This window comes from Vicia villosa, linkage group LG1 (assembly GCF_029867415.1).
Source record: "Vicia villosa cultivar HV-30 ecotype Madison, WI linkage group LG1, Vvil1.0, whole genome shotgun sequence".
Taxonomy (NCBI): Eukaryota; Viridiplantae; Streptophyta; class Magnoliopsida; order Fabales; family Fabaceae; genus Vicia; species Vicia villosa.
This window is the reverse complement of record NC_081180.1, coordinates 203,196,979-203,213,690: the sequence shown is the minus strand read 5'-3', so window position 1 is coordinate 203,213,690 and position 16,712 is coordinate 203,196,979. Positions and strand designations below refer to the sequence as shown.

At 35.6% G+C, this 16,712-nt stretch overlaps 2 protein-coding genes across 2 annotated transcripts; one reads left to right on the top strand and one right to left on the bottom strand.

Moving 5' to 3' along the window:
* Positions 1-271: 271 nt before the first annotated feature.
* LOC131593276 (probable E3 ubiquitin-protein ligase RHA4A) lies at positions 272-859 on the bottom strand. The gene has a single exon (XM_058865688.1). The coding sequence runs from the start codon at positions 857-859 to the stop codon at positions 272-274; it is 588 nt and encodes a 195-aa protein (XP_058721671.1).
* Positions 860-15,013: 14,154 nt separating this feature from the next.
* Positions 15,014-15,658, top strand: LOC131621830 (uncharacterized). The gene has a single exon (XM_058892872.1). The coding sequence runs from the start codon at positions 15,120-15,122 to the stop codon at positions 15,540-15,542; it is 423 nt and encodes a 140-aa protein (XP_058748855.1). The 5' UTR covers positions 15,014-15,119; the 3' UTR covers positions 15,543-15,658.
* The last annotated feature ends 1,054 nt before the right edge of the window (positions 15,659-16,712 follow it).

The window sequence follows — 16,712 nt, the reverse complement described above, 5'->3', positions numbered from 1 at the left end:
CCAAGTCCTAAATCACAAATTTTTCATTTAAAAAGTCATATTAAATGTGGATCATGAAACACCCAAGTTTTTCAAATAACACCATCCAAAGCTATACATTCTTCAAATAAGTTTTATGTAGAAGCATAGTTCTAAGTATTCACAAACAAAATAACCTATAACCTTAAACATCTGCAGTATTGACACAAAGAATAAAGAAATGATATACAAAAGAACAGGTTTGCACACAAAGACAGTGTGACAAACAAGTAGTAGTATCAATGTATGGAAATTAAACATCGGCGCGACAGAGAGGACAGTTTTTTCGAATGTTAATCCATTTCTGAATGCAGTGAGTATGAAAAACATGAGAGCAGCGCAACCGAATTGGCGTGGAAGAAGCATTAGGCAAGTCAACAAGACAAATGGAGCAGATGGATTCTACAGCATCTTCTGTTGATGTTGTAACATGTTCTTGAACATCCATCACCACAGCAGCAGAAGCCCTAGTAGTACCATTGTAGTGGTGGTGGGGATGAGCATGATTAAATGACCGTGTTGTTGGATGAATCCTTGATCTTCTTGGAATGTTGTTGGCCAAATGAGAATGATAGACAAGAGTTTCATCAACCACAGAGAAGGTTGGTGTTGATGAAACGCTGTTGTTGCGGTTGTGAGAAATTAATCTTGTTGGAAGATTGTTGTGGTTGTGAGACGAAGAAGAAGGTGGTGTTGTTGGGTGGTGGTAGTGAGACATGGTACGAGAATCAAAGAGAACAAAGACAGGTAACATGTTGTTGTTGTTGTTGTGGGTACGAGGATGTTGTTGTTCTAAATCAAAAAGAGCAACATCGTCAACAAGTGAAAGCGGTATCAACATTATTGTTACTGCACAAGTGATCGTTTGCGAAAGATAGATTTGCGGAGAGAGAGAGAGAGTATGAGGATGAATGTTAAGAGTGATAGCGCGAATTGTTATTTATAGAAGCTATGAGTACTCTTTTGTGACCGTTATGTTATGTGGAACTAAACAAACCCTAAAATCTTTTAAGGATTTACCATTAATCAACAAGATTTTTAAGGATCTTTCATTAAATGAAGCAAATAAGAATGTCTTGCCTCACAAGATTTCAATCTTTTTTTTGGGCTTCATTTTCAACTATTGGCCCAAATTAAATAGTTCAATAAATAGAGATTGATATCTTACATCTCACATTTTTTTAAAATTATTGTATTAGATAATTCGACCAAAGTACTATTTTTTACAATATTTAGGAATTTTCAAAAAATTATTGTATTTTTTAAAAAATTTTAAAGAAATGTCCCAATGTTTACAAGTATTTTTTTTTTTTTAATATTTTATGTTTTTACTAGATTTTTTTCTTAATTAAGAAATATGCGGTATTTTTTTATGTATTTTTATGGGATTTTCAAAAGATTGGTATAAAAAGATTATGGCGTTTTTTTATAAGTCTGGCATGAATTCGTAAGTAAATGTCGATTTTTTCAAAATAAGTCTAACCTTTTCTCAAAATCAAAGAAGATCTAAAAAACCATGAAAAAAAGTTTAGAGAGCCTACGTATCTTAGGATTATAATGATGTGAAATCCTCTTGTAAGGAAGAAACAAATATGTGTCTTATCACAAATCATAAAGAAAATCTCTTATTTTTCTTATCAAGGCTTGTTTTCCATATGTAAAAAACTAATTAAAGAAACAAGTAAATTAGAAAAAGTGTCTATATCTCCAAAGACATTAGTTTTTCCTTCGAATTGCAAAATAAAAACTTATTGAAAGAAATATACTTGAAAAGTAAAATTGAAATCTTCAAAACATACTTGATAAATTCACTAAAGGAAGAGACAACTTGAATCTTTTGTTAAGTACCCAAAGAGCGTCTTACAAAAAGGTTGGTCTTGATTATGAACGTATGTGTTTTTTTTTTAAATACTTATTTTTTTTATCGGATTTCTGCTTAGTTAAGATATATTCAATATTTTTTATGTATTTTTATATGATTTTTAAAAGGTTGGTCTAAAAAATATAGTTTTTTATCTCATTGTTCTACAAGTCTGTCATAAATTCGTAAGTGAATACCGATTTTTCAAATTGTCTGATATAAATGTTATGATTTATATTGATTTTTAAAAATTTAGTGAGAATGCAAGGGTGACACGAATTTTTTTGGAAAAAATCGATAGTTTTGAGGGGTGACACATGAATTCTTGTAGGGGTGACACCGGATTTTTTAATCATCAGATATGTAGTTTCTTTTTAATTTTTATTAGGCTTAATTGCAATTTTGGTCCCCTTATTATTCTTTTTTTTAGTTTTGGTCCCCTTATTTTAAAATCCTGAATTTAAGTCCCTATATTTTTGTTTTTTTGAGGATTTTGGTCCCCCTGCAAATTCGAAGGCAATTTTAAATGAAATGACGCTCACATTGATGATGTGTCATTGGTAGTTCAGCAATGAACTGTTAAAAAAAACTAATTTTATTTAAGATTCATGTTGAACATGTCATCAATGTGAGTTCCATTTCATTAAAAATTGACTTCGAATTCACAAGGGGACTAAAATCCTCAAAAAACTAAAATAAAGGGACTAAAATTCCGGATTTTAAAATAGGGGGACCAAAACCCCAAAAAAGAGATAATAGGGGGATCAAACATAGATTGAGCGATAGACCTGTAACAGACGTTGTAGAGAACTCTAGTGATGACAGTGCAAATAATGGTGACGATCAGTTGCGCACCAGGGTGGGTAAAGTAGCTCCCACTAGTTTTCACAATAAGAGGATCGAAGACACGCTGGACCATGTATTCTGTAACACCCCAAATTCTACCCGAAAAATATAATAAAATCAGAGTATAAATTTCAAACAAGTTCATTTGAGGTATCACATATTCGTCATTTCAAAAACAGTTACGGCTTATTTGCCTTCCCTCATAGGTACATAGCACAAAAATTTAAAACGATAATCAAATCATTACTAAAAATCACTTTGTTTAAATTCAATAATTAACTTGCAGCGGAATCAACAAACTTCATAAATATTCAATTCAAGTCGTAGCATCATTGCACGGTAACTTTAAGTTACAATTTAAAACATAGTTCACTTAAAAATTCAGCAAACAACATAATAAATAAAACAATCTCTTTATCCCCCCGAGTGCTACGTATCAGAGCAAGACACCAACTCGAATAACAGCAACTAAAGACTTCATAAAATCACTTCAAACTTCCACCGCTATCTTGAGTACCTGTCAATTTCCCATGATAGGGAAACATCATTCAGAAAGGGTGAGATATCTACCAATATAAACAAACGCATGATAAACAATATATTAGAATTTAATCATACGAAATTATCATGTTACAGCTTTCAGACTACATTTATAATAACAATTAACCTGAACAGTTATAATTAACAAAAATCAATAACGACAACATATTAATAGTTATAACAACTATTTCTCATCTTCCAGACAATACTTGTCACAACACGTCATTAGTATAACAACTTATAATTACAAATTCACATTATCACAATTCAACAACTCAAGTCACATCACGTCACAATTAAATCACACTCATGCCACATATAACGAGACTCTAACAAATGCACATGCATGTGGTACCCAGGGCTTCAGCCCCCATCGCCAATTGCCAGTTAAACAGAGGCATCAAGGCATAAGCCTTCGTCACTAATTTGCCAATCCAGGCCGTCGCCAAAAATGCATATGTATATGAATGCAACAAACACACACAACAAACAACATCATCGTCACAAGGCATAAGCTTATATCGTCGCTATACTAATAAATAGAGATATACATCGTCACTGAAACATCCTTCAACATCGCATAAAACAACAACAATTATCACCACAACAATAACTAATTTCATCGAATCAACACGACAGAATCACAACAAATTATCAGGAATAATTTCCTACGAATTTAACCCCCACATATCATTCATCATGAATCCGGTTATAGAGTTAGAACCCCACCCCTTACCTTATATTCGGAGTCTGTTCTAAAATTCTACCGATCGAAGCCATCTAGCCTTAGCTCCCAACCATTGCCTCTTTTAATCAGAATCAAAAGCTGAAAAATTTCCCAAATATGCAGCTACATTGCGATGATGATATCTCACAACTCAGACCTTATTTTAAATATCCCAACGGTCAAAAGTTAGCTATAGGTGTTTCGAACCTACCCACAAAATTTGGTGACGATCCAACGGTTAACGAATCGGGGATCTTCGATTTAGTGAGACTGCTGCAAGAAAAACGGGAACGAATTTCTCTCCTATTTTCTCTCTTCTCTACAACTTCCCATGACCAATTCCCCAAGACTTTTTCTCTTCTAATTAGCGTAATCCTTATCTTAATCTAATTTCATTAGACCTATTGGGACTAACATTCACACCCCACCTTTTACTACCACCATCACTTAATTAAGTCCATATAATAAATCTAGTATTTCTTCAATACTATTTCTACAACTTAATCAATTAATTAATCAACTAATTAATCATAAAAACCCATGTCAACAATTCTCAACACTCCACAAATTCAATAATTAAATTCTAAGTAATTTGAATGTATATAATTAAATAATTAACTAAATACGGGTGTTACATATTCTCTATCGTATAAGAGGTAGAGTTTGTCATTTTAGAGGCAACAATAATGAGGTAAAAGTTGTTGTGACTGATTATGTTGAGCTAGAGGCTGATACAGAAGTGCTTCATCAAGCTGATACGTGTGATCATCATGATATTCCTATAGGTGAAAGCTTCATTGGAGGGCCCTATGACCTTACATTATTGTTAGGTTATGCCGATCACATTTCCTTCATATTATGTAAGGGAGGATTAAACTTAAAAAAATATTGATTTATTGTATTAGTGATTAATTGAAAGTAACTAATGGTTTATGCTTTAATTTTTATAAGACTAAATCTCATTGAGGTCTCTACTCATGAGCTAAATTTGAATAAATTCTCGGTAGTGCATATGCCAAAGGTGGTTATGACACTAGTAGATGGTGATGATGGTATGCTGTCACTAGTGGATTGTTTGCTGATTATACTTGGTGCCCCGTTGTTATTTTCTTTTATTAAGTGGTGGCATAAGGAAATATCTACATTTTATCTTCCATTTAGTGATATGACTATTATCATTGACAATGTCTCTAGTCTATTCCATCCACATCTTGTTGGTAACTTTTTCACCATTCCATTGATAAACATAGAACTTGCATTTATGAGTGCAGAGACATATAACACCCCTTTCTAACCCTAAATTATAACATACAATTCACAAAGTAATCATGCATAAAGAAAAAAGGGTTTCACATGTTATTTTCATTAACATGAAAACCTAAAACAAACATTCAACATTCATAATATGCACTAATCATATTCTAACACAATTTGAAAATCGCATGCTTTCATACATTATGCATAAACACTTGCGGAAAAAAATAGGATTTGCTATCACATAAATTCAATGAATATATCCCATACTATATTCATCTACCAATTCCAAAGTAACACCAACAACCATGTTACTTGAAATTCACAATCTAGGCTACATAGCCTTAAAACAACGTATCCAAGATATCAAACAAATACATCCAAAATATCCAACAAAACATAGAAAATAGCGATATCCAAACATAAGCATAAGTCTAAAGAAATCCCCCAAGTGTTACATGATCAGAGCATATGACTCGCTACCTAATCAAACAACAAAACTCGGAAGCTCTTCGGCTAATCCTCGAACAAGCTACTACTCGTCTGAACCTGCATGTTACTAACAAAGGATAACATTCAAACAGAAGGGTGAGAGTTCAAATTATTATAGAAAACATAATAATGGGAAATGCAAAACATAAACAAGCATACATTTCACAATTCATCACTCTTCTTGAAACATGCTTTCATATCCATATATCAAGGTTAAAATGTTTAGAATCAACCAACCAAATTCCATCATACAAGTAATCATATCCAATTACCCACTAAACAATTGTAATCCAATAATGAAATATCATCAAGTATACAATTATCAATTCACAAATTCCATATATATATATATATATATATATATATATATATATATGCATCACTCATCAAATAATCAACCCACACAAATCATACCACATAATCACACAAAACACAATTCACACCGACACGTGCGACTCAAGTATGAATCTATGCAATATGCATGTGGATCCCCCCGTTATCATTTATGGAAAGCCGGTTGTCATTCTCTACAGACTAGATAACCACCTCAAAGCTCCATTCGGTGTTAAGCTTTCAAATTCCATTCGGCGTTAGATTTGGGACAAGCAAATAATCTTCACGAGATTATCCGACATTGCCACTTTCAAAGACTCATGCTTGTGTAAGTGTGTAACAAAACAAGACTCATGCATTTAAGACGATCTCTCTCTCTTAAACTACACAATCACATCTTTCCAACATTGCACAATATACACAACATGATTTCACTTCCAAACAATGCATCACTTAACATACATCATGTTAGAACATAGTTTGGTTCTAAACATAATTTTAGTGTTTTGATGATAACAAGCAAATAAATTTTGTATAAGCAACTCTAATTATACGTTTCTGATTTCAGAAGACGACTCAATACAAGTACTATTAGAACTTGATGTGCAAAGATGAACAAATACACAATTGCTCAAGTCTGAAGACAACTTCTGATAAAGCACCAAAACGTTGCATACATACTGATACAGAAGATATATTCCAAGCTCAAACAAAAGATCATGAAGTTTGAATGATGTTAGAAACATAATCATTAGCAAGGCAGCTGCAACACACAAAAACGCAACTCCCAAGGTTGATTGAAGAAGTTATCCACATGCAGCTCATTGGAGAAAACAAAAGCAAAAAGCAAACACGCAACCATTTATTTCTCTCTCCAAAAACCAAGACTAATGTGCAAGAGTCTGAAGATATATATATACACACAAAATCACTCCTTCAAGAGTGTGTGATGGTGGTATCAAACAATGAACTGATTCAAACAACACCAACATAACACAATGAACTCATACTCTGAAGAATAATCATATCTCTGAGTTCAAACATTCTTCACTACACATTATTGAAGTATCATAGATGAAGATCAAATCAATAAGCAATCATACACAAGAGTTGTTGCTCTAAATCTGCTCTAAGAGAAACTGAAGATGAAGATCAACTCAAGAAGTAATCATACACAAGAAGTTCTTTGGACTCCTCCTTTGATTGGCTGGCTAAAGTGTAACATTGATGGTGTAGCTATAGGTAATCCTTCTACTTCAGCTTGTGGGGGAATTTTTCAGGATCACGAGTCCAGCCATATTCTTAGCTTGCTGCCTTTCTTGGTGATGTTACTCCTGAGATGACCGAGTTTTTAGCAGCTATTGTGGCTTTGGAAGAGGCTAATAGAAGGAAAATTAGTAAACTTTGGATTGAGTCAGACTGTAGCATGGGTTTCAAAGCTTTTAAAGATCACTCTTTAGTGCCTTGGAAGGTCCAGTCTCGTTGGCTTAAGTGTTTGGATTATACTTTAAAGATTGATTTCATGATTACTCACATTTTTAGAGAAGCCAATATTTGTGCGGATGCCTTGGCTAGTATTGGTTTAAAATGTAAAAATGACAATTGGTTTAATTATGTGCATACGGATATCCTTAAAGAATTCTTGCTAGACAAGGAAGGTACCCCTAGACTTAGACTCTGTCACTGAGAGGTTTTGACTTGGTCCCCTTCCTTTTTATTTTAATGATATCCTTCTCTTTTGGTTAAAAAAAATAGTACATTTTATTTTAAATAATAAATAAATAAAATAAGAGCAACTTTATCAACACAATATAATAATATAAATTCAAACTAGTAGAAGACCCGTGCGTCCGCACGGGTAATTCATATCTTAATGTGAATAATATAGTACAAACGAAAGGAGCACATATACCTTAATGGTTCTTAAGAATATATTTAGAAATGTTAATGTGAAACATCATCCTTGGAAGTGAAATATTACAAATATCACTAAGTACAAATATTTTGTTGAATAAAATAAAAAAGGTATTGTGGTGATAGTGACCCGTAAAAATAATGACTTTTAGTAATAAAATTCCTGTTAGTAAATTTTACATCGGGTTTAGTACCTAAGGATTTGTTACAAAATTTATAAATTTTTAAATACATAATTGATAAAAATTTAAAACTTAAAACTCTAGTACATTTTATTGAGTTAAAGGTTAAAAAGGTATTGTGGTGATAGTGACCCGTAAAAATAATGAGTTTCAGTAAAAGATAGTGAGTGTCAGTGAAAAGAGTGAGTTTCAATAAAATATCTACGAAGAAATTAATATCATCACCTAGAACAATAATGCATGCATCAACTAATATTCAAAAATCAAATAATTAGAATTATATAGATAATTATTTTGTCTATAATATATTTATAAAAATCAATTTGTTAGTAAATTTGAAATAAAAAATACTTCAAATATTTAAAATTACTAACTACTCCATCTTGTTAAGTATTTTATTAACCAAATTATGTGATATGTTTTTATAAATAGAATATGCAATTCAGAAAATTTGTATAGTAGAATAAAATATAGTTGGAAAATGCAATATAGTGAGTAATTAGAGACATTGAGATCAATTAACAATTTAAATTAACAATTTAAATTAAAATTATTTTAAACACTCCATGAACTTGTGGTGTATTATTACTCTACTTCATCTAATCAATATAGCTTATCCAATTTTATATATTCACGTGAAGGTTAATATCAATGCTTTAGTGATGAATCTGTTGGAACATGCAAATCAAATTAAGATTTCTTTAATGAGAAAATGATGAATTGAAGAAGATGAAGATTAGAGAATGAAGAGAAATAATAGAGAGAGAGAGTAATTGAGGGTGAGATAGTGAATTGGCATTAACCACAAAATAGGAGTAGTGAGCTCCTTATATAGTACAAGTTACAAAACAATTGGAATGACTTAAAGCACCCAAAAACAAACAGAAAAACAGCTGGGCTTCAGTGTAACCGGTTACGGCAAACAGCGTAACCGGTTACGCAAACGCAACATCTACAGTGAATCTGTTCCACGGGTTCGTAAGCGGTTACGGTAACAGGCGTAACCGGTTACGCCAACTGAAGTGCTAAAAACAGTAGTTTCAACACACCACCTCACTTCAGTTGGTCCAAGTCCACCATGCTCAGCTTCCTTCTCAGCCTCTTGAACACCTCATTTGTCACACCCTTGGTCAATAAGTCAGCTACTTGATCTTCGCTTCGACAATATCCCAATCGTAACGTTCCATCGCTCACTAACTCCCTCAAATAATGAAACCGCATCTCTATGTGCTTGCTTCTTCCATGTGCAATCGGATTCTTCGCAAGGTTGATCGCAGAGACATTATCAACAAGGAGAGTAATAGCCTCACCCTCACTACTATTAAGCTCCTTCAATAGATTCATAAGCCACATGGCTTGGCAAGCACACAACGATTCCGCAATATACTCGGCCTCACAAGATGAGAGTGCTACCACCGGTTCCTTTTTCGAACACCAAGAGATTGGGGTTCTACCTAGCATAAAGATGTATCCAGCCATTGACTTTCTATCATCCTTATCACCACACCAATTGGAATCGGTGAAACCAAGTAAATCACACTTTCGGCTCGTATTCGATGCCGGAAAGAGAATTCCACAACCAAGAGTCCCTTTAATGTATCTAAGGATCCTCTTGACAGCTGCCATATGAGATACCTTTGGTCCCTCCATGAATCTACTCACAATACCGACACTAAATGCCAAGTCCGATCGCGTATTGCACAAGTACCGCAATGATCCAATCAATCTTCGATATTGAGTTGGATCAACATCTTGCTCATCCTCACTCTTGGACAGCTGTAGCCTTGCTTCACATGGTGTAATGGCAACATTACAATGTTCCATTTCACACCTCTTCAAGATCTCAAGTGCATACCTCCTTTGGTGCATGAGCAGTCCCGTTTTTGACCTTTGGAACTCTATGCCAAGGAAGTATTTCATGATTCCAAGGTCCGTCATCTCAAACTCACTCATGAGTTCCTTCTTGAACCTTGAAATACTCTCCTCACAGATGCCGGTAATCAAGAGATCGTCCACATATAAGCAAAGTATTATCAATCCATCCTTAGCATTTGATCTCACATATACACCATGTTCGGACACACACCGCTTGAAATCAATGTCAACAAGGAAGCCATCTATGCGTTTGTTCCAAGCTCTTGGAGCTTGTTTCAAACCATACAAGGCTTTATGCAACTTGAAGTATCTCATCTCTTGATTCTTTACTTCAAAACCAGGGGGCTGTCTAACATAAACTTCCTCATCAAGTGGACCGTTCAAAAACGCAGATTTGACGTCCATTTGATAAACGCTCCAATTGTTGTTGTTTGCAATACCAACAACCAATCGGATGGTCTCAAGCCTAGCCACAGGAGCAAACACCTCCTCAAAGTCTATTCCTTCACGTTGCAAAAACCCTTTCGCTACTAATCGAGCCTTATACTTGATTATCTCGCCCTTCGGATTTGCTTTCACTTTAAAGACCCAACGAACACCAATTGGCTTTTTACCATGAGGTAGATCAACTAACTTCCAAGTACCATTTTTCTCGATTGATTCCAGCTCCTATTTCATTGCACAAATCCATTTTGGATCCCTTAGAGCCTCCTCCGTATTCACCGGTTCGGATTCGGCCATAAGCGCAAAATGAACGAAATCACCTTCATTATTAACTTCGTTATCTTGGAATCTCTCGCATTCTTGGAGTCTAGAAGGCAACACCCTTTGCCTTGTTGATCTTCTACGGTGTTCTTCAGTTTGAACATTATTCGGAGGCTGCGAAACTGTTTCGGGACTGACTGGATCATCAAAAAATACAGCAGCTGGAGTTCTGTTCTGCTCGTAACCGGTTACGCCTGTATGTAATGGCTGGCCGTAACCGGTTACGCTGTTCTCTGCAGAGTTCTTGCCTTGTTTTTCCTGTCCGTAACCGGTTACGCCAATTTGTACTGACTGGCCGTAACCGGTTACGCTGAGACTGTTGCTGTTATTTTCTTCAAAAATAACATCTCGACTAATTTGAATCTTCCGATTTCTCGCATCGAACAGTTTGTAACCGCCTGTAGAGTGATGTCCAACGAATATCATTTCTTCTCCCTTGTCGTCCAACTTCTTTCTCAATTGTCCCGGCACATGTTTATAAGCCACCGAACCGAATACACGCAAATGACTTAGATTCGGTTTGAATCCACACCAAGCCTCTTCCGGTGTAAGTTTCTCAAGCTTCTTTGTAGGACAACGATTCAATAAGTATGTGGCTGTAGAGACCGCTTCTCCCCATAGTTCCTTCGGTAGATTTTTACCGCTTAACATGCTTCGAACCATGTTCATAATCGAGCGATTTTTCCTCTCGGCAATACCATTTTGCTGCGGCGTATAGGGTGGTACAACCTCACGCACTATACCCTCATCATCACAATACTTCCCAAACGCAACCGAGGTATATTCACCTCCACCGTCCGTTTTGAGAACTTTCAACTTGCGACCGCATTGCCTCTCCGCCATGGACTTAAACCTCTTGAATACATCAAACACCTCATCCTTTCTCTTGATGACGTAAGTCCACAACTTTCTACTAAAATCGTCAATGAACGTGACAAAATATCGATTGCCACCAAACGTGTCCACTTGCATAGGTCCACAAACATCGGAATACACCACCTCAAGGTGTGCATTGGTCCTATGACCCGCATCCTTGCTAAAACTTCCTTTGTGTTGTTTTCCTTTCACACATTCCTCACACAACTCAGCTGGAACGTTAATGTGTGGCAGCCCGGTAACCATACCTTCTTGTTGCAACGCTTTGAGATCACGAAAATTCAAGTGACCGAGACGATAATGCCATAACCACTCCTCTCTACTTGCAGCTGTAGCTAAGCACCTATGCTCCAATACTTTCAGCTCAACTTTGAAAGTCCTATTCGTAGCCATGGGAGCCTTTAGGATCAACACTCCACTAGCATCAACAACCCGCAAGATCTTATCTTCCAACCGTATATTGTAACCTTTTTCGAGCAATTGACCAATACTCAAAAGATTACACTTAATACCTGGAATATATAGCACATCCTTGATCATAGAATGTCCACCATCCTTTTTCTCGATCAACACATCACCGACACCTTCGGCCATGAGAGTGGAATCGTCCGCAAACTTCACTTTGTTTTTCGCCACTTGATTGATTTGCACAAACCAATCTCTTCTTCCTGTCATATGCGTTGAACATCTGGAGTCTAGGTACCACTCCTCATTCCCTTGAGTTCCATCACGAACCGAAATCATCACATTTTGTTCCGAACTCAAAACTGTCGCTTTTTCTGCACTGCTGCAGCTGCTGTCCCGTGACTTGCAGCTGCTGTCCAGCACCTCTGTCATGCCTTCGCACTCATCGGTAATCATCATTAAGAGTGTGGCTTCATCATCCACCTCTTGCCTAGCAACCTTGGCTTCATCCCCTTTAGTTTCAAGCTGTTTAGCACCATACTTTACTTGAAAATGCCCAAGTTTCTTGCATTTCCAGCATTGTATTTTGCTCATGTCTCTTGGTTTTCCACCTCTCGCGTTGCTCCGATCACCATAACCGTTTGAGTTGCTGCTCTCACCCTTTTGTCCCTTCGAATGTTTAGGTTCACCATCGCCTTGCTTCCCTTTCGAACCTTTACTCCTTTCATTGAAACGAACTTGCAAAGCTAACTCCGCCTTTGCCTTATCGCTTCCTCTCTCGTCCATTCTTTGTTCATGTGCTTCTAGGGAACTTTGAAGCTCATCCTTGCTCAGCGACGTAAGGTCCTTCGACTCTTCAATAGCAACCACAATGTTGTCGAATCTTGACGTCAACGAACGTAAGATTTTTGACACAACATTCTGCTCTAAGATAGTTTCCCCACACGACTTGATTTGATTCACTAAGCGCGTAATGCGCGTCACATAATCGTTGATCGTTTCCTTCTCTTCCATTTGTGTTAACTCGAATTGCCTCTTGTGAGTTTGTAACCTCACAACCTTCGCCTTCGCAGCCCCAGCATATGCTTTCTCAAGCATTAACCAGGCTTGCTTCGCGGACTCGCAATCACCGACCTTTTCGAAATTATCACCATCGACACAAGAGTGTATCAAGAAGAGAGCTTTGTAATCTTTCTTCTTCTCTTCCCTGAAAGTGGCTTGATTTACAGCTGTAGGTTCAGCCCCAAGAGGTGTGACACCATTGTTGACGGTATCGAGAACTTCTTGATATCCAAACAAGACCTTCATTTGTTTAGACCACTTGTCGTAATTCTTCGAATCAAGAATCGGTAAATTGGATGGGATTCGATCATTGGTACTCATTGTTGCAGCGGAATCGGATCAGAACCAGTGCTCTTGATGCCAAATGTTGGAACATACAAATCAAATTAAGATTTCTTTAATGGGAAAATAATGAATTGAAGAAGATGAAGATTAGAGAATGAAAAGAAATAATAGAGAGAGAGAGTAATTGAGGGTGAGATAGTGAATTGGCATTAACCACAAAATAGGAGTAGTGAGCTCCTTATATAGTACAAGTTACAAAACAATTGGAATGACTTAAAGCACCCAAAAACAAACAGAAAAACAGTTGGGCTTCAGTGTAACCGGTTACGGCAAACAGCGTAACCGGTTACGCAAACGCAACATCTACAGTGAATCTGTTTCACGGATTCGTAACCGGTTACGGTAACAGGCGTAACCGGTTACGCCAACTGAAGTGCTAAAAACAGTAGTTTCAACAGAATCATCATGGTAAATTCTCATATCTAAACCTTTATCAACATTGCAAAATTCATGAAAATTTCAAGGCTATTTATTCAATATATAAAGTTAAAACTAAACTTTGAAAAATTCGAATTAAAACATGAGAGGCACCCTAACATAATGTCTATCTATGTCCCAAGCTAGATTGTATAAACCACTTCCTAGTTGAAATAAAATCTAATCAAAACTCAGGAGTTGATTCATCTATTTAACATCATTGTTGTCAATATATACATAGCTACACTTTTGACAGAACTTGATAGTTATTTTTCATGAAAGTTACCGGCTGCTCTCCATTGTATTCACTATTTCCAATTTGATCCCATCCTTCATTTCCCTCGGAACAATCTCCAGAGGAAGAACTGGTTGCTTTTTCCCCAAAACATTCTCTTGAGGACTAAGATCATATGCATTCCTAGGAGCTGCATCACTTCATTGAGTTGGATTATGAGTTCCTAGCTTTACTTTTTCTTTTCTTAGTTGCTTGGAGCATAACAAAGTTATTCCATTTACAAATTTTAAGAACAAATTACGTATAGAATCAATATCCTCATTTGTAAGTAAAAAATTTAATAAAAGTTAATACATAACTAAGTAGGCCAGGGAATGGAGCATCAATTCTCTTGGAAGGTCCAGTCTCGTTGGCTTAAGTGTTTGGATTATATTTTAAAGATTGATTTTATATTACTCGCATTTTTAGAGAAGCCAATATTTGTGCGGATGCCTTGGCTAGTATTGGTTTAAAATGCAAAAATGACAATTGGTTTAATTATGTGCATACGGATATCCTTAAAGAATTCTTGCTAGACAAGGAAGGTACCCTAGACTTAGACTCTATCACTGAGAGGTTTTGACTTGGTCCCCTTCCTTTTTATTTTAATGATATCCTTCTCTTTTGGTTAAAAAAAATAGTACATTTTATTTTAAATAATAAATAAATAAAATAAGAGCAACTTTATCAACACAATATAATAATATAAAATCAAATTAAAAACTAGAGGCCCATAGATTTGAGAAAAGGATGACACGCAGTTATAGAATCAAACAAATGATGACACGCGTCAACTGCAAAGCTCCATATAATGATTGCTTCTAATTACTACTATTGTTCTGCCTTTCAAAATAAATTACTATTGTTCTAATCTTATCTTCAACTAAATAATCTTAATCATTCAACTAATCTTCATTCACACAGATTCAAAGGATGGGTGTAGTGATAATAGACGGCACCACCGTAACAAACTTCATAGCCGACGACGAGCGTTTCACCAACAGCGTCAACGAACAGTTTTCATCTCTCGATCTCAACAACGACGGCGTTCTATCACGCGCAGAGCTTCGCACGGCCTTCGAATCGATGAGACTGATCGAGGCACACTTCGGCATCGACGTATCCACCCCGCCGGAGCAACTCACGCGCCTTTACGACTCCGTGTTCGACAGTTTTGACGGTGATGGAAGTGGCACTGTAGATCGTGACGAGTTTAAAGCCGAGATGAAGAAGATCATGCTCGCGATCGCTGATGGATTGGGATCTTCTCCGATTCAGATGGTTCTGGAAGATGATTCGCAGAGTCTTCTTCAGAAAGCTGCGGATCTTGAAGCTTCTAAGTACGCTGCCGTTTGATTCGCTGCCGTTTTGGTTTTTTTATGTTCTGTTATGTGTCGTTTTGGTATCCTTTTGTATATTTGGGGATATTATTAACATTATGATATCACTGATGAAAATCTGATTGTATTTAACTTGCTTTGCATAAGTTTTCTCTTGGTTTTGGAAAAAAAAATTTCAGTGTTCTTTTTAATAATTTTTTTATACAAACTTACCTTGTTATTTAGCAAAAATATTCTGTTTCCGATGGTGGCTCAACCTATGTCAATATGTGTAGAAAGACGGCCCTCAACATTGGTGGCTCAAACATATATTAATAGTGTGTCGCATATAACAAGGTTGTAGGATATGTTTGGTTTGGTTTTTTGAATGTTAAAATCAATTTTAGAGGTGTAAAATTGATTTGGATGATTTTAAAAGGTTTGGTTTTACAAAAGTAGAATTGATCTATCTTCGGAACTGATTCTAGAATTTGTAACTTATGCCTTCAGAACCATTTTGAATGATTTTTACTTGATAAAATCAATTTTATCTAATTCAATTCAGTTAGAATCAATTTTGTCTATGCTAATTCAAATTTGTCTACGCTAATTCAAAGACACTATATCCCTGTATGTTAGTTGAGCGTGAAATAGACTACGAGAATATGTTGGATGAATATGTTAGTAAGGCTATAATGTTTGGCAGCGATTTGAAAATGTATAAAGTCCACTAAGATTACTTTGTCTAACCTGTCATTAACTCTATTTCATTTTAAGTACAACTCGTCATCTTTATTCTTATGGTTCTAACTTTTTATGTTTAAGTGTCTAAAATGATTAAATAAGAAATGTATATTTGCTTGCTATTTTAATACTATATTAGTATTTGAAATTTGTATAATGGGCAACTAGAGTATTTATATAAATTATTGAATACTATTCCATTCACTCCTCCTTTTTCCTCTCTTGCTCAAAAACTCATGTATTTCTCTTCTCATCTTCAAATTTCAATTTCTCAAAAACACATGTATTTCTCTTCTCATCTTCAAAGTTCAATTTCTCAAAAACACACGTATTTCCCTTCTCATCTTCAAAGTTCAGTTTTTTTATAGTACTTGTGCATTTCATAAAAAGTTTAAAATAGTCAATGATATATTTTTCTACCATATATGAAGTTGGTTTCATTCCTATATCTAAGATTCTAACC

Bases quoted from the DNA above. Each gene is read 5' to 3' on its own strand.
- LOC131593276 (XM_058865688.1), bottom strand. From the start codon at position 859: ATGTTGATACCGCTTTCACTTGTTGACGATGTTGCTCTTTTTGATTTA.
- LOC131621830 (XM_058892872.1), top strand. From the start codon at position 15,120: ATGGGTGTAGTGATAATAGACGGCACCACCGTAACAAACTTCATAGCC.